The sequence below is a fragment of the Grampus griseus genome, assembly GCF_964374135.1.
Source record: "Grampus griseus genome assembly, chromosome: 17".
Taxonomy (NCBI): Eukaryota; Metazoa; Chordata; class Mammalia; order Artiodactyla; family Delphinidae; genus Grampus; species Grampus griseus.
In genome coordinates this window covers 45340443-45364006 of record NC_139011.1, presented here as the reverse complement: position 1 = coordinate 45364006, position 23564 = coordinate 45340443, and the positions used below count along the sequence as shown (strand labels likewise).

General features: G+C 37.2%; 1 protein-coding gene across 1 annotated transcript in view; it reads left to right on the top strand.

Annotated features, from left to right (window-relative positions):
• The window catches only part of NECAB1 (N-terminal EF-hand calcium binding protein 1), a gene marked incomplete at both ends in the record, with an annotated part of 274029 nt that overhangs the window by 223598 nt on the left and 26867 nt on the right, over positions 1–23564 (top strand). Inside the window, one exon of the mRNA XM_082674826.1 lies at positions 16206–16256. Within this exon, the coding sequence (XP_082530952.1) occupies positions 16206–16256 (51 nt within the window). The remainder of the gene's footprint in view (positions 1–16205; positions 16257–23564) is intronic.

Sequence of the window (23564 nt, the reverse complement as noted above, 5' to 3'; positions counted from 1 at the left end):
CTTGGCAAAGCTCTTTCTTCTGGTGTCATAAATGTATGTCATTCTTTTTAAAGGGGTAGCTCAAACACAGGTCATGGCTTTTTTTCCAACTTAAAATCAAAGTATTGTCATGTCTCCTTCTTTTCTAGGCTTTTTTCTCCCTTCATTCCTATGAAAACATTTCATTATGAGAACAGTGGCTGAGAGGTTTGCTGAAAGTACAATGTGATGGTCTTAAACATGGGGCTCCAGCTGTGTGGGGCTCAGCATGATCTGTCTTAATGAAAGGAGAAGCAGTGCAAGTTGGGTTTTTTTCTACAACTTGTTCTGTACTATGCTGAATTAGGTTTTTAGAGGAAAAACTTCCAATTGACAAACAGAAGCTAAGTGCATATTATATTTTACTGATGGCTGTCTCGTCTTCTCAGTTGTTAGCACTAGGTTTGATCTCCACATTAAAAGGGAATGTACTTACAGTGGAAGCCATACTGTCTTTTCTCACCACTAAGTATCTATGATAAATCTTTCCTGCACTGTAAACCAAGCCCAATACCATTTATGTGGGGGAAAAATAACCTTTGAAATTTCTACAAGTCTCTTCAGACATTCCTTTTTTCCACTTCAGCCTCTCTGAGTATTTATGGGATATATTGAGATTATATCTCATGTTTTGCTTGAACTCTGCAGAAACCAGTGTTCAATGCTTAAACAAAACAACAACAAAGTCCCTTTAATCTTCATGAAGTCTTAAGTGTACCATCAGATCACAGGATATCCATATTTAAAGGGATATAATTAAGGATGTCACACTCATACAACTTGTTTTAAGTTTTTTACCTTAGATTAAAGAAAGTAGAACTGAGAAGTGTGCCTGAGTTGTTATTAGGGAAACAGCAGTCAAAGAGATCATTATTGTTACAGTTTCTATATGCAGAGTACTTTTAAAGATTCAATTCACATCTATATGCATTATATGTTTGTCTTCACAGAAGAGCTAGGATTTAAATGGGCATTCATTCAGCCACTTGTTTATTCAACTAACATTTTTTGAGTACCCACTTTATGCAAGGTACTATTCTGACAGTGAGAATATAGCAGTGATCAAAACAGGTAAGGTCCTTGGTCTCTGGAGAGACAGACAAACCCCAAGTAAACAAATTCATGAAATGAAGTAATTTCGGATAGTGTAAAGTACTATGAAGAAAATGTAGGACAATGTGATGAAGATGGAGGGTTGGATACTTAAAGTGAGTAATCTGAGAAGGTCACTTTAAGGATGTGATATTTGAGTTGAAGTTAGAAAAATAAGGAAGAGCCAACTAGAGGAAAACCTAGGGATAGAGAATATAAGGCAGTGGAAATAGTAAAAGTGAATTGCAGAGAAGTTAAATAACTTGCATAAAGTTCACCCACAAGAGAACTGCATAGCTAGAGCTATGTAGCTCTGTTATTAACAGGCTTATACTATTTCAGGCAGTCTGGATTTCTATAACTTTCTATTTATTTCTTATCTATTTGAAGGAATTATTGTGCATAATCCTCACTTGTTTTCCAGTTTTGAGAAATAATTGACATACATCACTATTTAAATTTAAAGCATACAGCATGATGGCTTTATTTACATATAAGTTGAAATAATTACCACAATACGTTCGTTAACATCCATCTTCTCATACAGGTACAATAAAAAGGAAAGGAAGAAAAAAAGAAGGGAAAAATGTTTATCTTCTTAGGATTTACTCTTTTAACTTTCCTACATGCCATACAGCAGTGTTAACTATAGTCATCATGTTGTAACATTACATCGTTAATACTTATTTATCTTATAGCTGGAAGAAGTTTGTACCTTTTGACTATCTTCATCCTATTCCCCTCCTCCCACTCTCTACCTCTGATAACCAAAAATCTGATCTCTTTTTCTATGAGTTTGGGGTTTTTGTTTTTATTTTTTTTAGATTCCACATATAAATTAAATCATACAGTACAGTATTTGTCTTTCTCTGTCTTATTTCTCTTAGCAAAATATCTTCAAGGCTCATCCCTGTGGTCACAAATGGTAGGATTTCCTTGTTTTTTGTGGCTGAATAATATTCCATTATATATGTATGTGTGTGTATATATATATATATATATATATATATATATATATCACATGTTCTTTATCCATTCACCCATCGATGGACAATTAGGTTGTTTCCATGTCTTGGCCTCTATAAATAATGCTGGTATGAACATAGGGGTGCAGATATCTTTTCGACGTAGTGTTTTCATTACCTTTGAATATACTTCAGAAATGGAATTGCTAGATCATATGGTAGTTCAGTATTTAATTTTTTGAGGAACGTGAGAAAGCCATACTGCTTTCCATAGTGGATGCACCAATTTACAATCTACCAACAATGCACAAGCATTCCCTTTTTCCACATTCTTGCCATCATGTTATCTCTTGTTTTTTTTTATGATGGTCATTCGAATAGACATGAGTGATATCTCAGTGTGGTTTTACTTTGCTTTTCCTTAATGAGTAGTGATGTTGATCATCTTTTCATGTACATGTTGACCTTTCATATATCTTCTTTGGAGAAATGTCTATTCAGGTCCTTTGCCCACTTTTTTTTTTTTTTTTTGCTATTGAATTATATGAGTTCTTTATGTATTTTGAACGTTAACCCTTATCAGATATATGGTTTTCAAATATTTTGTTCCCATTCCAAAGTTTGTCTTTTCACTTTATTGATTTATTTTCCTGTTGTTGTTGTTTACTGTGCAGAAGCTTTTTAGTTTGATGTAATCCCACTTGTTTATTTTTTATTTATTTGTTTGTGCTTCAGGTGACATATCCAAAAATCATTACCAAGAATCATGTCAGGGAGCTTTATTACTATGTTTTCTTCTAGGAGTTTCATGGTTTCAGGTCTTACATTTAAATCCTTAGTCCATTTTGAGTTAATTTTGTGAGTGGTGTAAGATATGGGTCCAATTTCATTCTTTTACATGTGAATATCCAACTATCCCAGAATCATTTATTAAAAAGACTTTCTTTTCTCCACTGAGTTTTCTTCCCTATTAAATATTAGTGGATTGTATATGCTTGGTCTTATTTCTGGGCTCTCAATTCTATTCCGTCAGTCTTTTGTGTGTTATTATGCTAGTAGCATACTGTTTGATGGCTTTAGCTTTATAGTATTACTTGAAATCAGGAAGTATGATCTCTCCTGCTCTTTTCTTCTTTCTCAGCATTTCTTTGGCTATTCAGCGTTTTTTGTGGTTCATATAACTTTTAAGAGTGCTTTTTCTACCTCTGTAAAAGATGCCATTGGAATATGGATAGGGATTTTATTGAATCTATAGATGGCTTTTGGTAGTATTGACGTTTTGACAATATTAATTCTTCCAATTCAGGAATACAGAATACCCTTCTACTTATTTGTATTTTTGTATTTTCTTTGATTTCTTTCATCAATGTCTTTCAGTCTTCACAGTAGAGAAATTTCACTTGCTTAGTTAAATGTATTCCTAAGTATTTTTTTATGCTGTTGTAAATAGGATTGATTTATTTTTTTTCAGAAAATTCACTGTAGGCATATAGAAATGCTACTGATTTTTGTATGTTAATTTCATATTTTGAAACTTTATTGAATTCCTTGATTAGATCTGACAGTTTTTTTTGTTACATCTTTAAGATTTTTGTTTATAAAACCAAGCCATCTGCAAATAGAGATGGTTTTACTTCTTCATTTACTTTTATTTCTCTTTCTTGCCTGATTTCTCTAGGTAGGATTTCTAGTACTATTTTGAATAGGAGTGGTGAGAATTGACACCCTTGTCTTATTCCTGATTCTTAGAGGAAAAGTTTCACCCTTTCACCATTAGTATGATGTTGAGGAAGCTGTGGGCTTGTCATATATGACTTTTATTATGTTGAGATATGTTCCTTTTATGAATTTTTGTTAAGGGCTTTTATTATGAATTTATGTTACATTTTATCAAATGATTTTTCCGTGTCTATTGAGATGATTATATGACTTTTTTCTTTCTGTTAAGATGATGTATCACACTGATTTATTTGCATATGTTGAACCATCCTTGCATCCCAGGGATAAATCCCACTTGATCATGATAAATGATTCTTTTAATGTGCTGCTGAATTTGGTTTGCTAGTATTTTCTTGAAATTTTTGCATCTATAATTATCAGGGGTACTGACCTATAGCTGTCATTTCTACTAGTGTCCTTTTTTGGTTTTAGTCTCACGATAATGCTGGCCTCATAAAATAAATTTGGGAGTACTCTCTCCTCTTCTATTTCTGGAAAAATTTGAGAAGCATTGGTGTTAATTCTTCTTTAAATGTTTGGTAAAATTCACGAGTGAAGCCATCTGGTCCTGGACTTTTGTTTGTTGGGAGGTTTTTGATTACTGATTCAATCCCTTTACTAGTAAATGGTCTATTCAGATTTTATATTTCTTCCTAATTCAGTCTTGGTAAATGATATGTTTCTAAGAATTTTTCCATTTATTCTAGGTTGCCCAGTTTGTTAGCATATAGTTGGCTGTTATGATCCTTTGAATTCTGTGGTATCAATTATAATGTCTGCTTTTTCAATTATAATTTTGTTGATTTGTGTCCTTTCTCTTTTTCCCTTGGTTAGTCTAGCTAAGGGTTTGTCAATTTTTCTTATCTTTTCAAAGAACTAACTCTTAGTTTGGATAATCTTTCCAATTGTTTTTCTGTTCTCTATTTCATTTATTTCTGTTCTAATCTTTATTATTTTCTTTCTTCTGTTAACTTTGTGCTCTGATCTTCTTTTTCTAGTTTTTGAAGCTGTAGAATTAGGTTGTTTATTTGGGATCTTTCTTACTTCTTAAGTAGGTGTTTATTGCTATGAACCTCCCTCTTAGAACTGCTTTTGCTGCATCCCACAGGTTCTGGTGTGTTGCATTTTCACTTTATTGTCTCAAAAATTTTATTTCCTCTTTAACTTCTTCTTTGATCCATTGGTTGTTTAAGACAATGTTGTTTAATTTCCTTGTTTTCATGAATTTTTCAGTTTTCTTCTTCTTATTGATTCCTACTTTCATGCCATTGTGGTCACAAAAGATACTTGGTATGTTTTTTTTTTTTTTTTTGTGGTACGCAGGCCTCTCACTGTTGTGGCCTCTCCCATTGCGGAGCACAGGCTCCGGACGCGCAGGCTCAGTGGCCATGGTTCATGGGCCCAGCTGCTCTGTGGCATGTGGGATCTTCCCGGACCGGGGCACGAACCCATGTTCCCTGCATCGGCAAGCGGACTCTCAACCACTGCGCCACCAGGGAAGCCCACTTGATATGATTTTAATCTTCTTTAATTGCTAAGACTTGATTTGTGGCTTAACATATGGTCCATTCTAGAATTTTGTTGTACACCTGAGAAAAATATATATTCTGCTATTGAGAGATAGAATGATCTATATATGAATATTAGGATCATTTAGTCTTTAATGTTGTTTGAATCTGTTGTTTTCTTACTGATTCTCTGTCTGCATGAAATGTCCATCGACAGATGAATGGATAAAGAAGATGTGGTACATATATACAATGGAATATTACTCAGCCATAAAAAAGGAACAAATTGGGTCATTTGTAGAGATGTGGATGGAACTAGGGTCTGTCATACAGAGTGAAACAAGTCAGAAAGAGAAAAACAAACACTGTATATAAACGCATATATGTGGAATCTAGAAAAATGATACAGATGAACCTATGTGCAGGGCAGAAATAGAGACACAGACATAGAGAACGGATGTGTGGGCATGGGGTGGGGGAATGGGAGAGTGGGATGAATTAGGAGATTAGGAATGACATATATACACTACCATGTGTAAAATAGATAGCTAGTGGGAACCAGCTGTATAGCACAGGGAGCTCAGCTCTTTGCTCTGTGGTGCCCTAGATAGGTGGGACTGGGAGTGGAGGAGTGGGAGAGAGGTCCAAGAGAGAAGGCATGTATGAATACATATAGTTGATTCACCTCATTGTAAAGCAGAAACTAATACAACATTGTAAAGCAATTATACTCCAATAAAATAAATAGATAATTAAAATAAAAGTAGGGTAATAAAGCCCCCAACTAATATTGTATTACTGTCTATTTCTCCTTTTAGCTCTGTCAGTTGGCTTTATATATTTAGGTACTCCAATGTTGGGTGCATAAATATTTACAGTTCTTACATCTTCTTGATATATTGATCTTTTTATCATTATATAATGACACCCTTTGTCTTTATTCACCATTTTTCGTTTAAAGTCAATTTTGTCTAAGTATAGCTACCTCTGCTTTCTGTTGTTATTATTTGCTTGAAATGTCTCTTTCCATCCCTTAACTCTCAGTCTATATGTGCTTTTAAGGCTAAAGTAAGACTCCTGTAGGCAGCATATTATTAGATCTTGGGTTTTTTTAAATCCATTCAGCCATTCAATGTCTTTTCTTTTTTATCAGATTATAATCGCTTTACAATGTTGTGTTAGTTTCTGCTGTACAATGAAGTGAATCAGCTATATGTATACACGTATCCCCTCCCCCATGGACCTGCCTCTCACCACCCCATCCCACCCATCTATGTCATCATAGGGCAAAAACCTGAGCTCCCTGTGCTATAAAGCAGGTTCCCACTAGCTATCTATTTTACACATGGTAGAGTATATTTGTCAATTCTAATCTCCTAACTCATCCCACCTTCCCCTTTCCCCCCTTGGTGTCCATACATTTGTTCTCTACATCTGTGTCTCTATTTCTGCCTTGCAAACCAGTTTATCTGTACCATTTTTCTAGATTCCACATATATGCATTAATATACGATATTTGTTTTTCCCTTTCTGACTTACTTCACCCTTTATGACAGACTCTAGGTCCATCCATATCTCTACAAATGACCCAATTTCATTCCTTTTTATGGCTGAGTAATATGCCATTTTATATATGTACCACATCTTCTTTATCAATTCATCTGTTCTCCAAAGTGGCTGTATCCATTTACATTCCCACCAACAGTGCAAGAGGGTTCCCTTTTCTCCACACCATCTCCAACATTTATTGTTTGTAGATTTATTGATGATGGCCATTCTAACCAGTGAGAGGTGATACCTCATTATAATACTGATTTGCAGTTCTCTAATAATTAGTGAGGTTGAGCATCTTTTCACGTGCCTCTTGGCCAACTGTATGTCTTCTTTGGCTAAATGTCTATTTAGGTCTTCTGCCCATTTTTTGATTGGGTTGTTTGGTTTTTTTATATCAAGCTCCATGAGCTGTTTGTATATTTTGGAGATTAATCCTTTGTCTGTTGTTTCATTTGCAAATATTTTCTCCCATTCTGAGGGTTGTTTTTTTGTCTTGTTTATTGTCTTTGCTGTGCAAAAGTTTTTAAGTTCAGTTAGGTCCCATTTGTTTATTTTTGTTTTTATTTTCATTACTCTAGGAGGTGGGTCAAAAAAGATCTTGCTGTGGTTTAAGTCAGAGAGTGTTTTTCCTATGTTTTCCTCTAAGAGTTTTATAGTGTCTGGTCTTATATTTAGGTCTTTAATCCATTTTGAGTTTATTTTTGTGTATGGTGTAAGGGACTGTTCTAACTTCATTCTTTTACATGTAGCTGTCCAGTTTTCCCACCCCCCACTTATTGAAGAGACTTTCTTTTCTCCATTGTATATTCTTGCCTCCTTTGTCACAGATTAGGTGACCATAGGTGCATTGATTTATCTCTGGGCTTTCTATCCTGTAGAAATTTATCTATATTTGAATTCATCTATATTTGAATGTCTGTGTCAGCACCATACTGTCTTGATTACTGTAGCTTTGTAGTATAGTCTGAAGTCAGGGAGCTGATTCCTCCAGCTCCGTTTTTTGTTCTCAAGATTGGTTTGGCTATTCAGGGTCTTTTGTGTTTCCATACAGGTTGTAAAATTTTATGTTCTATTCTGTGAAAAATGCCATTGGCAATTTGATAGGGATTGCATTGAATCTGTACATTGCTTTGGGTAGTACAGTTACTTGCACAATATTGATCCTTCCAATCCAAGAACATGGTATATTTCTCCATCTGTTTGTGTCCTTTTTGATTTCTTCCAACAGTGTTTCATAGTTTTCTGACAAGTCTTTTGCCTCCTCGGGTAGGTTTATTCCTAGATATTTTATCCTTTTTGTTGCGATGGTAAGTGGGAGTGTTTCCTTAATTTCTGTTTCTGATTTTTCATTGTTAATGTATGGGAATGCAAGAGATTTCTGTGCATCAATTTTGTATCCTGCACTTTACCAAATTCATTGATTAAGTCTAATAGTTTTCTTGTGGCATCTTTAAAATTTTCTATGTAGAGTATCATGTTATCTGCAAACAGTGACAGTTTTACTTCTTCTTTTCCAATTCATATTACTTTTATTTCTTTTTCTTCTCTGATTGCCATGCTAGGACTTCCAAAACTATGTTGAATAAGAGTGGTGAGAGTGGACATCCTTGTTTTGTTCCTGATCTTAGAGGAAATGATTTCAGTTTTTCACCATTGAGAACAATGTTGGCTGTTGGTTTGTCATTTATGGCCTTTATTATGTTGAGGTAGGTTCCCTCTATGCCCACTTTCTGGAGAGTTTGTTTTTTTTTGTTGTTGTTGTTGGGTTTTTTTTGCGGTACACGGGCCTATCCCTGCTGTGGCCTCTCCCGTTGCGGAGCACAGGCTCCTGACACGCAGGCCCAGCGGCCATGGCCCACGGGCCCAGCTGCTCCACGGCACACGGGATCCTCCCGGGCCAGGGCACGAACCCGTGTCCCCTGCATCGGCAGGCGGACTCTCAACCACTGTGCCACCAGGGAAGCCCCTGGAGAGTTTTTATCATAAATGAGTATTGAATATTTTCAAAAGCTTTTTCTACATCTATTGAAATGATCATATGGTTTTCATTCTTTAATTTGTTAATATGGTGTATCACATTGATTTGTGTACATTGAAGAATCCTTGCATTCCTGGGATAAATCCCACTTGATCATGGTGTATGATGCTTTAAAATGTTGTTGGATTCTGTTTGCTAGTATCTTGTTCAGGATTTTTGTGTCTATGTTCATCAGTGATATTGGTCTGTAAATTTTTTGTGTGTGATCTCTTTGTCTGGTTTTGGTATCAGGGTGATGGTGGCCTCGTAGAACAAGTTTGGGCATGCTCCTCCCTCTGCAATTATTTTGGAATAGTTTAGGAATGATAGTTGATCACTCTTCTCTCAATGTTTGATAGAATTCGCCTATGTAGCCATCTGGTCCTGGACTTTTGTTTGTTGAAAAGTTTTTAAGTATAGTTTCAGCTTCATTACTTGTGATTTGTTTGTTTATATTTTCTAATTCTTCCTTGTTCAGGCTTGGAAAGTTGTACCTTTCCAAGAATTTGTCCATTTCTTCCAGGTTGTCCATTTTATTGGCATAGAGTTGCTTGTTTTAATCTCTTATGATCCTTTGTATTTCTGCAGTGTCTGTTGTAATTTCTCCTTTTTCATTTCTAATTTTATTGATTTGAGTCCTCTCCCTTTTTGTCTCTTTGAGTCTGGCTATAGGTTTATCAATTTCGTTTTCTCAAAGAAGTAACTTTTAGTTTTATTGATCTTTGCTATTGTTTTCTTCATTTTTATTTCATTTATTCCTGCTGTGATCTTTATGATTTTTTTCCGTCTACTAACATTGAGTTTTGTTTGTTCTTCTTTCTTTAGTGGCTTTAGGTGTAAGGTTAGATTGTTTATTTGAGATTTTTCTTGTTTCTTGAGGTAGGACTGTATTGCTATAAACTTCCCTCTTAGAACTGCTTTTGCTGAATTCCATAGCTTTTGGATCGTTGTGTTTTCATTGTCATTTGTTTCCGTTTATTTTTTAATTTCCTCTTTGATTTCTTCAGTGATTTCTTGGTTATTTAGCAGCACAATGTTTAGCCTCTGTGTGTTTGTTTTTTAGTTGTTGTTGTTGTTTTTTCCTGTAATTGATTTCTAACCTCATAGCATTGAGGTCGAAAAAGATGCTTGATATGATTTCAATTTTCTTAAAATTTCCAAGGCTTGATATGTGATATATCCTGGAGAATAGTGTGCACTTGAGAAGAAAGTGTATTCTGCCACTTTCAGGTGGAATGTTCTATAAATATCAATTAAATCTATCTGGTCTACTGTGTCATTTAAACTCTGTGTTTCCTTACTTATTTTCTGTCTGGAAGATCTGTCCATTGGTGTAAGTGGGGTGTTAAAGTCCCCCACTATTATTGTGTTACTGTTGATTTCCCCTTTTATGGCTGTTAGCCTTTGCCTTATATATTGAGGTGCTCCTATGTTAGGTGCATAAATGTTTATAATTTTTATATCTTCTTCTTGGATTGATCCCTTGATCATTATCTAGTGTCCTTCCTTATCTCTAGTAACAGTTTTTGTTTTAAAATCTATTTTATCTGACATGAGTATTGCTACTCCAGCCTTCTTTTGATTTCCATTTGCATGGAGTATCTTTTTCTATCCCTTCACTTTCAGTATGTATGTGTCCCTAGGTCTAAAGTGGGTCTCTTGTAGACAGCACGGGTCTTGTTTTTGTATCCATTCAGCTAGTCTGTGTCTTTAGGTTGGAGCATTTAATCCATTTACATTTAAGGTAATTATCGATATGTATGCTCCTATTACCAATTTCTTAATTGTTTGGATTTGTTTTTGTATGTATTTTCCTTCTCTTGTGTTTCCTACTGGAGAAGTTCCTTTAGCATTTGTTGTAACGCTGGTTTGGTTGTGTTAAATTCTCTTAGCTTTTGCTTGTTTGTAAAGCTTTTGATTTCTCCTTTTAACCTGAATAAGATCCTTACTGGGTAGAGTAATTTTTGTTGTACGTTTTTCCCTTTCATAACTTTAAATATATCCTGCCACTCCCTTCTGGCCTGCAGCGTTTCTCCTGAAAAATCTGCTGATAACCTTATGGGGATTCCCTTGTATATTATTTGTTGCATTTCCCTTGCTGCTTTCAATATTTTTTTCTTTGCATTGAATTTTTGTTAGTTTAATTAATATGTGTCTTGGTATGTTTCTCTTAAGGTTTATACTGTTTGGGACTCTCTGCACTTCCTGCACTTGGGTGGCTATTTCCTTTCCATGTTAGGGAAGTTTTTTGCTTATAATCTCTTCAAATATTTTCTCATATCCTTTCTCTTTCTCTTCTTCTTTAAGGACTCCTATAATTTGAATGTTGGTGCATTTAATGTTGTCCCAGAAGTCTCTGAGACTGTCGTCAATTCTCTTCATTCTTTTTTCTTTATTCTGCTCCTTGGCAGTTATTTCCACCATTCTGTCTTCCATCTCACTTATTCATTCTTTTGCCTCAATTATTCTGCTATCGATTCCTTCTAGTGTATTTTTTTTTTTTTTTTACCGGTACGCGGGCCTCTCACTGTTGTGGCCTCTTCCATTGCGGAGCACAGGCTCCGGATGCGCAGGCTCAGCGGCCATGGCTCATGGGCCCAGCTGCTTCACGGCATGTGGGATCTTCCCGAACCAGGGCACGAACCCGTGTCCCCTGCATCGGCAGGCGGACTCTCAACCACTGCGCCACCAGGGGAACCCCCTTCTAGTGTATTTTTCATTTCAGTTATTATGTTGTTCATCACTGTTTGCTTGCTTTTTAGTTCTTCTCTGTCTTTGTTCAACATTTCTTGTATTTTCTTGATCCATGCCTCCATTATATTTCTGAGATTTTAGATCATCTTTACTGTCGTTACTGTGAATTCTTTTTCAGGTAGGTTGTCTATATCCTGTTCACTCGTCTTCTAGGTTTTTCCCTTGCTCCTTCATCTGTAACATAACTTTTGTCATCTCATTTTTTTTGATGGGTGGGGCTATGTTCCTGTCGTACAGGTTGCTTTCCCTGGTGCTTTCCACACTGGAGTTTGCAGGCAGTTGCGTAGAGCCAGGTCTTGGTGCCGAGATGAGGATCTCCAAGAGACTTCACTCAGATTAATATTCCCTGGGGTCTGAGGTTCTCTTTCAGTTCAGCGGTTTGGACTCGGTGGTCCTACCACAGGAGCTCAGGCCTGAACCCTGGCCTGTGAACCAAGATCCTGTAAGACAAGCAGTGCAGCAAAAAAAGAAAAAAAAAAGGAGCAGAACAATAACAAAGAATAAAAAATAAAATAAAAATAGAGAAATATATTAGAAAAAAAAATATAAATGAAACACCACCACCAAGGGGGGTGGGGCTTAGGCAGGGGTGGGGCTTAGGCAGGGTGGGGTTTAGGTGGGAGTGGAGGCTAGTCTCAGAATCCACACAGCTGAAAAGGTCTTGGGGTTTTGGGGGGCAGGGTTTAGGCTCAGCGTGGTCCATTCTATCTCTTTTCATTGGAGAATTTAATTCACTTATGTTTAAAGTAGTTATTGATAGGTAAGGACTTACTATTGCCATTTTGTTAATTGTTTTCTGGTTGTTTTGTAGATTACTGTGCCTTGTTTCTCATGCTGTTGTCTTTTTGTGTGTGTGTTTGATGTCTTTTGGTATCAGTATGCTTTGACTTCTTTATCATGTTCTTTTATGTAATTTATACAAGATTTTCACTTGTGGTTACCGTGAGGCTTACATAAAATATAACACCCTATTTTAAACTGATAACAACTTAACTTCAATAGAATTTGTAAACTTTACACTTTTACCTCCACCTCACTTTTTAGGTTATTGCTGTTATAATGTATATGTTTTCATATTATGTAACTGACAACAGATTACTACAGTTATGGTTATTTTTGCTATGCTCTTTTACAAGTTTTAAACAAAAGTTAAGTGAATTATGCATCACTATTACCATATTGGAGAAATAATGACTATATACTTATTACCAGTGAGATTTACACTACCTTTTTATGATGTTATTAACATTCTTTCACTTCCACTCAAAGAACTGCCTTTAGCATTTCTTATAAGGCAGGTCTGGTGGTAAACTCCCTCAGCTTTTGATTGTTCAGTGAAGTCTTTATCTTTCCTTTGTTTCTGAAAGAAAACTTCACCAAGTATAGAATTCTTAGTCGACAGTTATTTTTTTTCAATATTTCTAGTATGTCATCCCATTCTCTCCTGGTCAGAAAAGTTCTGCTGATAATCTTATGGGGGTTCCCTTGTATGTGGCTTCTCTCTTTTCTCTTGCTGCCCTTACAGTTCTTTTGTCTTTGACTTTTGACAATTTAATTAATGTGTCTCAGACTAGCCCTATTTAGATTCAATCTATTTGAGGTCCTTTGGGCCTCATGGATCTGGATGTTCATATCTCTCCCAAAATTTGGAAAGTTTTCAGACATTATTCCTTTAAATAGGCATTCTGTCTCTTTCTCTTTCTCTTCTTCTGGAATTCCCATGATGTGAATACTTTTTCCCTTTCAGTGTCTCCCAAATTCCCATAGGTTTCCTTTACTCTTTTTCATTCTTTTTTATTTTTGCTCCTCTTCCTGGGTAACTTCCAGTGTTGTATCCTCCAGGTCACTGATTCTTCTGCATGGTTGAGTCTACTTTTGAAATTCTCTATTGAATTTTTCAGTTCAGTTATTGTATTTTTCATCTCTAGGAGTTTTGTTTATTTTGGTTTGTTTTTGATGGCTGCTATTTCCTTGTCAAACTTCTCATTATATTCGTGCTTTGTTTTTCTGATTTTGTGTAGCTGTCTGTTTTTTCTTGCAGTTCCTTAAGAGGAATTTCCTTAAGAGGATCTTATTGAATTCTTTCTCTGGCATTTCATAGGTGTTCATTTTAAGGCCAGTTATTGAAGTTTTATTAATTTCCTTTGGTGATGTCATATTTACCTGACTTTTCATAATCTTTGATTCCTTACATTGATATTTGTGCATTTGAGTAATTAGGCTCCCCTTCCAGACTCTACAGGTTGGCTTTGGCAGAGACAGTTCTTCAGTAGCTCAGTTTGGGTTTTGGGGTATGTCTGCTGGTAATGTTTTTGAGCAGGTGGGGCCTGCTATTATGCTTTATTGGGGGCAGGGCAATTGTTTCAGCTCTGAGGATAGGGATAGGGGTTGTGCCATTGGCTGAGAACTGTTGGATAGTACTACTGGCTTGGTTCCCTACACAAGTGAGGCTGTAGGATGGGCTCCATGGTTGCCTGGATTCTCTGGTCAGACTTACTAGATGGTTGGGACTGGTTACTATATACAGTAGTAAATGGGACTTCTGTGCCCTGGCATGGCAGCAGTACAGGACCCAGGGCCTATACAGCTCATTGTTTGGGGACCCAAGCCAGTCCATAGTGTGCACTGACTTCCCTGGTCAGGTGAGGCCACTGGTTTTGCTCTGCAGTTGGGGGAAGCCATGGTCTGTGCTCTCTGTTCAAGTACCACTGCATGTAGCGGTGTTGAATGAGCTGTGTAGCTTCCTGTGTGCTCTAGTTAGGTTCCTTGCTTGGACACATTGGAGACTGTACCAATGAACAGGGCTATGAATTAGAATAATTGCCTGCATGTAGCAGGACAAGCAGCTCTAAAGCTGGTGAAGCTCTTTGTTGTTTTAACTCAAGCTGACCCACACCCCATGTTCCCTGACTGAACATGGCTGCTGGCTTTGCTCTGCAAACTATTGGCTTTGCCTGCTTCTCAGCTCAAGTGCCACTGGGATGCACAACTTCCAGGAGTTGTCACCAGCCCTTCTGGTGAGATGGGGTCAGAAGACATTCTCCATAGCAGGTGGGGCTGTGTCTCACCTCCCCTGCCTAGGCAAGAGGGGGAGGTTTAGCTCCAGGCTATTCTCAGTTTCCCAAATAAGGTCCCAGATAAGGAGATGCCAGGACCTACCCTCAGTTTTGGCTATGAATTAATCCATCTGTTTGTGCATAGCACGGGAACATTCCACACCTGCTACTGGTTTTGCTTCGTGGGTAATCAGCTTTGCTCACCCACCTCTTGGCTTGAGCACCACTGGGCCACACTACTTCCAGAAGTTATTGCCAGCTCCTCTGGTAAGATCGGCCTGGAAGACACTCACCATAGTGGGTGGGAATATGATTCAGCTCCTTGCTTGGGCGTGGGCAAACTGGGCTCTAGGGCCAACAAAACTCCTTTGAAGATCCGAATCAGGCAGATCTGCTCTCCTCCAAGTTCCCAGCTTGGTTCTGCAGATGAGCAAAGCTGCTGGCTGGGATTACTACTTGGGCACTGCAGTATGAGCTTGGTCTGCCAAGATCTATGTGCTGGTTGTTGCGAGCCCCTCCCCCTCTTCTCTGTCACAGTCAGATTTCCTGTGGTTGAGCCCCACAGATTTCCCATCTTTGTGGTACAAGATCAGAGTAGGGGCTTTCACAAAATGACCCAAAATACTGGATCGGGCTAGTTGTCTCTCCTGGGATCTCTTTTCCCACTGAGGGAACCAGAGGCTCAGGGAAGATCTGTCCAGGTGGTGCTGTGCTGGCCTGGTGATGGGGCAATGCTGTCAATGTATAGCCACCTCTCTTACCTTCTAATGACGTTTGTCTTGGTCTCTGTGGTACAGGAGGTTGCTTCAGCCTTGTTCTAGGATTCCCTCAGAGGTGTCTTGTTCTCAATAGTTGTTAGTTGTTGTTCTTGTGAGGGGGAGCAAAGCCAGGAACAACCTATGTCACCATTTTGGTGATGTCACTCTCTAGGATATATATTCTTAGAATGAAGTCCTCAGATATTACAGTCTTGGTTTCAGTGGAGCCATTAGCATTATACATTGATCACTGCAGAAAACTCTGAGGTCTTTTTGGTAACCCTTCATTTTTAACAAATATCAATAGTGGTTTCATTTGCTTTTTATTTCACTTCTTAGCAAAGCAAAATTAGCACTAGAGTGTAAATGTCTATCATGATATCTCAAGTATATTGCCATATAACCACAGGAAAAGAAATCAGCCTAGTCATCCTAACTTTTCCTTTTTACTGTTTCTATCCTTTCCCTCTCTGCTTTAATGAATCTTCTCTCCACTTTGTTCTCTTTTAATGGCATCAGTGATGTACACTCAAATTAATAAAAAATTGAACACATCTGAGATAGCTCCTTACAATTGTTATAATGGGTAAAAGAATCTTTATTGGAAGAGCCCACTTTAAAAAATCAGAATTATTTCATCTCCATTCAGATCATGAAGTTCCTTCGGTTTAATGTTAGCCCAAAAGTGCTACCATTCAAATATATGATGTTTTGTTTAATTAACTAATTTCTTGTTTTCTACCCATTTCTTACTCTAACCAAAGGATCTTAAACTTGAACCTCTAGAAGAAGTTATTGAAGGGAATACTAAACCTGTAAGTACTTTCCCTAGGTCAAAATTTTAGAAATATGTACTTTGAAAACATAATTTAATTTCTTCAAAATTAGTTACTATCTCAGTGAAAATTAAAAAAAAACAATACATGGGCATATTTCATTATGTGTGGCTAAGTAGGATTTTCTAAATTGTGATTTGTGGAAAACTAATGCCTACTTCACAGGGGTTTTCTGAAAGAACCTGTTATGTAATATGTGAAAAGTGAAATTTTTATGCATGTATAAATCAATGAGTTATTGAATAATTGAATGAATATGACTGGCAGAGAAGGGTAACATTCAAATTGTATCATCAACTAGGCTGAAGGGTACACCTGAGCTGAAACTTGGTCCTATTAATTATTGTATTTTCAGCATATAGCCCAGGGACAAGATGCTCAGAAATCATTTTCCAAAGAAAAAAATTGATGTTTAGAGAAAAGTGAACGTTTATGCTCGTGGGGAAAATATACCCATCCAGAAGGGTGGCGATTGATGGAGACTGAAAGAAAATGGACAGTGATCCTAATAGGTTCATTATATGCAGCAAAAAAGAAATTAATGTATAAATTAACTAACTGAAAAGCAGCACATACCATGCTTTATTATTTTATTTTATTTTGAGGCAAATATTTATAGCACATACTGCTTTGGGAAATTGGATGTTTGCATTTACATTTAGCGGAAATTTGGATTTTAAAATCTTGGGTATCTACAGAAAATCACTTTTTTCTTAATACCTTAAATATATTATATATTGTATAGATCTTGTAGGATCAGTCACATTTACATGAAACAAGGATATGAAATACCTTCCATCTCTGTATCATGTACTTATTCTATAGGCACTGCTTGTGTGATAGAAGGTGAGACTCACCTGCATGTCAGCTCCTGTTCATCTGTCCAAACTCACAGCACAAAGGAAATTTTCATAGAGGGAGCTTTTTCTCAGAAAAGTTTAATAATGGCTGTTGTGATTAGAATCCTATAGATGTAGACACAATTCCTAGCTATACTACATGTTCAGTGCTCTTATTACTCCAAAGACAGGGATGTGGTCTGTGTTAATTTATCAGGCACCCAGAATTTTAAAGTGATAGGTTTTGGCACGAAGGTGAGGGCAGAGGGCTGTTGAGCACAGATATTATGCAGGTCTTCTGTGCAGTCCCATAAGCACAGGATTATGACCTTGAGGTCTTGCATCTGTGTTGTCTCTTAGGTTTGCATGTAGAGAAAACTACACTCCAGTAAAGAAACATGAACATAATTTTTCTAATGTTAGGAGAGATTATTGTCTATTCTTAAATAATTTCTTAATATAAGTATTCTCTCTCACTAGCTGTGAAGGAGAAAAATTTCTAAGGATTATTTATGAAAAGTGACAGACTCTTCCATTCTCTGGTCCCCGACAGAAAAGAGAGATCTATTTTAAGAGATCTATCAACCCATGCAGTATTGCCAATTCAATAGTGTATGGAAGTACTTTAGAGAAAAAGAACTGGGCAAAGTAGTTCGATAGTCAATATCATTTAAAAGCAGGAAAGAATATTCTTTAACTATTTTTAACCATATGTAAAAGTAAAAAATTATGCTCTTTGGGAATATACACATAGTAATAGTCTGAGCTGGTTTGTTTTTTCATATTTGTCATCAAAAGTTGTATTTTTTACTAGTGTTAGTATATGTATCACTATCAATTCCTATAAAACCTCTATATTCATAATGACAAAAACAATTTTTCACTGTTATTTCATAGCTAGCACACATAATTGTATGTTACTTTTTGATCAGTGATTTTTCCTGGTGACCAAAAACCAATTCTAGAATTCATTGACTGGAGAGGTATTTTTCCTTTTCCATTAGTGAATGCATGAGAACTTTGAAAAATAAATCCTACATCAGAATGCAAAAAATAAATTTTTATTATATACTTTATTTTTAAAAGTTAATCTTTATTGAGCCTTTGCTATGTGCAAGTGTTGTGTTAAACCCACACATATGTAACTCAGTCTTCACAATAGCCATATGAGGTGGTGCTGTTATTAGCTCCATTTTACAGATGAAAAAATTAAGTTGTAAAAAGGTTTAAATACCACAGCTGAAGTCCAGAAGTTCTATGCCAGACCTACAGTACTCACCACACTGTAATACTCCAACTCTAGTGTTTGGTGCACTTTGGGAAGTAGAGTTGCTTTTGCTAGTGAGGTTATGAGCTAATGGATGACTTTTTTTCATGAGATTTCCTACCACTAGAGCAGAAAGTATTATCTGGTAGGCTTATTTAAGCACACAGCAAAAGTCCTGAACCCTAGTATCTGCCATACTAGTTTTCTGGTACGTGAGCCATTACATAATGATGAATGTAGCATATAATCTCTGTTTAAGTCCATTTCTTTTCTCAGCCTGGAGTAAGAGAAGTAACATTTATTGAATATCTATCATGGGCAATATCTTTACATACACTATTTCATTCCATTTAACCTTCCTCAAAACTCTGTGATATAAGTACCTTTATTCCAATTTTGCATATCAGAAGACTTGAGAAAGATTAAGTAACTTGTTCAAGGCCACAGAGCTAGTAAAAGTGAAGCCAATTTACACCTCCTGGTCTAAAAGGAGAAAGAAAAAAGAAAAGAGGGCAAGATGATGGAGGTAGATAAAAGAGCACCTAACAGTGCTCAGAACCACCTCAAATCCTTTTCTGGAATGGATAGTATATAAATAAAATTTACTAAAGGAATTTTAAGAATAGTCAATGGTTAAAAGCAAAAGCACCTTTTATTTTTAACTTGATCACTAACTATGTGCTGGGCCCTGAGGGAGTGTTTGTAGATAAAGTGGTGAATATTACAGACAAGAAGACAGACTAGAAGGAAATATAGGCAAATATAACTAGGATCTACAATAGGATGTGATGAGTATTATTATAGGAAGGTATAGATTTTCATAGCTAGGGAACATGACCTAATTTAGGGGCCAGGAAATGCTTCCAGAATGACATAACATTTAAGATGAAATCAAAAAGGATAAGTAGGAGTTTCTAAAAATGATATCCATATATCTCTTACAACACTGAATTGTTCTAACCTTTCACTAAAAGAATATTAAATATTAAATATTAAATATTAAAATATTAAAATATTCCAGATGATTTATATCAAGCATGTCATAAAAACAGCAACCTTAGGAATTCACTATTTTATTATTTCTTAATAAAATAGGAAATAAATGCACATCAGGGATAAATGCAGATCTAAAGTCCAAGACCTTGGTTTTATGACTCACTGAAAATTTAGGGATAATTTATTGTCTTCTAGCTATCAAGTACTAAGAAGTGAGTATGAATCACTGAAAGGTTAGTATGATTTTTGAAGGGAATTGCATCAACCAGACCATACATCCTGGATCTGGCCAGGTGTATTGATCCACCTGAATACTTTCTGCCTTGTGCAATTGTGTGCTTTGTGTGGTCTCAAATGACTCAAATAGTCTCAAATGACTATTGGGGAAAAAAATGATCATTTTCAGATATTTTCTACTTTCAAAAGGAGTTTTTAAAAAGTCAATATGGGGAGGACCTTCAAGATGGCGGAGGAGTAAGAAGACCTCAGACTTCCAAAAGGGCAAGAATATCCCCACATAACTGGGTAGGGCAAAAGAAAAAAGAAAAAACAGAGACAAAAGAATAGGGATGGGACCTGCACCAGTTGGAGGGAGCTGTGAAGGAGGAAAAGTTTCCACACACTAGGAAGCCCCTTCACTGGTGGGGACAGGGGTGGATAGGAGGTAAGCTTCAGAGCCACAGAGGAAAGTGCAGCAACAGGGGTGCAGAGGGCAAAGTACAGAGATTCCCTCACAGAAGATCAGTGACGACCAGCACTCACCAGCCTGAGACACTTGTCTGCTCACCTATAGAGCGGCTGGGGGCTGGGAGCTGAGGCTCAGGTTTCAGAGGTCAGATCCCAGGAAGAGGACTGGGGTTGGCTGCATGAACACAGCCTGAAGGGAGCTAGTGAGCCACAGCTAGCCGGGAGTCCAGAAAAATGTCTGGATCTGCCTAAGATGAAAAAGACCATTGTTTCCGGGTGTGCAAGGAGAGGGGATTCCTTCCCTGTCTGCCCACAGAAGGCAGATCACCGCCTAAACAAACTTCAGAGATGGGCGTGAGCCGTGGCTATCAGCTCGGACACCAGAGATGAGCATGAAACGCTAAGGCTGTGGCTGCAGCCACCAAGAATCCTGTATGCAAGCACAGGTCACTATCCATATCCACCCCCCACCCCGGAAGCCTGTGCAGCCCACCACTGTCAGTGTCCCATGATCCAGGGACAACATCCCCGGGAGAACACACAGCATGCCTCAAGTTGTTGCAACGTCACACTGGCCTCTGCCGCCACAGGCTCACCCCACATTCCAATTATAACTACAGTACACTTCCCTCCCCCGCCGGCCTGAGTGAGCCACAGCCCCCTAATCAGCTGCTGCTTTAACCCCATCCTGTCTGGGTGGGAAGAGATGTCTGAGGGCAACCTACATGCAAAGGTGGGGCCAAAACCAAAGCTGAACCCCAGGAGCTGTGCGAACAAAGAAGAGAAAGGGAAATTTCTCCATGAAGCCTCAGGAGCCGCAGATTAAATCCCCACAAACAACTTGATGTACCCTGCATCTGTGGAATACATGAATAGACAATGAATCATTCCAAAATTGAGGCCATGGACTTTGGGAACAACTGTGGACTTGGGGTTTGCTGTCTATGAAAGATGTGTTTCTGATTTTTATGTTTATCTTAGCATAGTTTTTAGCACTTGTTATCATTGGTGGATTTCTTTATTTGTTTGATTGCCCTCCTTTTTTATTATTATTACTTTTTTTTTACATTTTTATTGGAGTATAATTGCTTTACAATGGTGTGTTAATTTCTGCTTTATAACAAAGTGAATCAGTTATACATATACATATGTCCCCATATCTCTTCCCTCTTGCATCTCCCTCCCTCCCACCCTCCCTGTCCCACACCTCTAGGTGGTCACAAAGTGCCGAGCTGATCTCCATGTGCTATGTGGCTGCTTCCCACTAGCTATCTATTTTACGTCTGGTAGTGTATATATGTCCATGCCACTCTCCCACTTTGTCCCAGCTTACCCTTCTGCCTCCCCGTATCCTCAAGTCCATTCTCTAGTAGGTCTGCATCTTTATTCCCATCTTGCCCCAAGGTTCTTCATCACCTTTTTTTCTTCTTTTTAAGTTCCATATATATGTGTTAGCATATGGCATTTATTTCTCTCTTACTTCACTCTGTATGACAGTCTCAAGGTCCATCCATCTCACTGCAAAGGACTCAGTTTTGTTCCTTTTTATGGCTGAGCAATATTCCACTGTATATATGTGTCATGTCTTCTTTATCCCTTCAACTATTGATGGACACTTCGGTTGCTTCCATGTCTTGCAAATATTTTCTCCGATTCTGAGTGTTGTCTTTTTGTCTTGTTTATGGTTTCCTTTGCTGTGCAAAAGCTTTTAAGTTCATTGGGTCCCATTTGTTTATTTTTGTTTTAATTTCCATTTCTCTAGGAGGTGGGTCAAAAGGAATCTTGCTGTGATTTATGTCATAGAGTATTCTGCCTGTGTTTTCCTCTAAGAGTTTGATGGTATCTGGCCTTACATTTAGATCTTTAATCCATTTTGAGTTTATTTTTGTGTATGGTATTAGGGACTGTTCTAACTTCATTCTTTTACATGTACCTGTCCAGTTTTCCCAGCAACACTTATTGAAGAGGCTGTCTTTTCTCCATTGTATATTCTTGCCTCCTTTGTCAAAGATAAGGTGAATTTTGTGTGTGTGTTTATCTCTGGGCTATCGATCCTGTTCCATTAATCTATATTTCTGTTTTTGTGCCAGTACCATACTGTCTTGATTACTGTAGCTTTGTAGTATAGTCTGAAGTCAGGAAGCCTGATTCCTCAAGCTCCGTTTTTCTTTCTCAAGATTGCTTTAGCTATTCGGGGTCTTTTGTGTTTCCATACAAATTGAGAAATTTTTTCTTCCAGTTCTGTGAAAAATGCCAGTAGTATTTTGATAGGGATTGCAATGAAACTGTAGATTGCTTTGGGTAGTAGAGTCATTTTCACAATGTTGATATTTCCAATCCAAGAACATGGTATATCTCTCCATCTATTTGTATCATCTTTAATTTCTTTCATCAGTGTCTTATAATTTTCTGCATACAGGTCTTTTGTCTCCTTAGGTAGGTTTATTCCTAGATATATTATTCTTTTTGTTGCAATGGTAAATGGGAGTGTTTTCTTAACTTCACATTCAGATTTTTCTTCATTAGCGTATAGCAATTCAAGAGATTTCTGTGCATTAATTTTGTATCCTGCTACTTTACAAATTCATTGATTAGCTCTAATAGTTTTCTGGCAGCATGTTTAGGATTCTCAGTGTATACTATCATCTGCAAACAGTGACAGCTTTAACTCTTCATTTCCAATTTGGATTCCTTTTATTTCTTATTCTTCTCTAATTGATATGGCTAAAACTTCCAAAACTATGTTGAATAAAAGTGGTGAGAGTGGGCAACCTTGTCTTGTTCCTGATCTTAGTGGAAATGGTTTCAATTTTTTACCATTGAGGACGATGTTGGCTGTGGGTTTGTCATGTATGGCCTTTATTATGTTGTGGAAAGTTCCCTCTATGCCTACTTTCTGCAGGGTTTTTATCATAAATCGGTGTTGAATTTTGTCGAATGCTTTCTCTGCATGTATTGAAATGATCATACGTTTTTTCCCCTTCAATTTGTTAATATGGTGTACCACATTGATTGATTTGCATATATTGAAGAATCCTTGCATTCCTGGGATAAACCACACTTGATCATAGTGTATGTTCCTTTTAATGTGCTGTTGGATTCTGTTTGCTAGTATTTTGTTGAGGATTTTTGCATCTAGGTTCATCAGTGATATTGACATGTAGTTTTCTTTCCTTGTGACATCTTTGTCTAGTTTTGGTATCAGGGTGATGGTGGCCTCGTAGAATGAATTTGGGAGTGTTCCTCCCTCTGCAATATTTTGCAAGATTTTGAAAAGGATAGATGTTAGCTCTTCTGTAAATGTTTGATAGTATTCGCCTGTGAAGCCATCTGGTCCTGGGCTTTTGTTGCTTGGAGAATTATTAATCACAGTTTCAATTTCACTGCTTGTGACTGGTCTGTTCATATTTTCTAGTTCTTCCTGGTTCAGTCTCGACTGGTTGTGCATTTCTAAGAATTTGTCCATTTATTCCAGGTTGTCGATTTTATTGGCATACA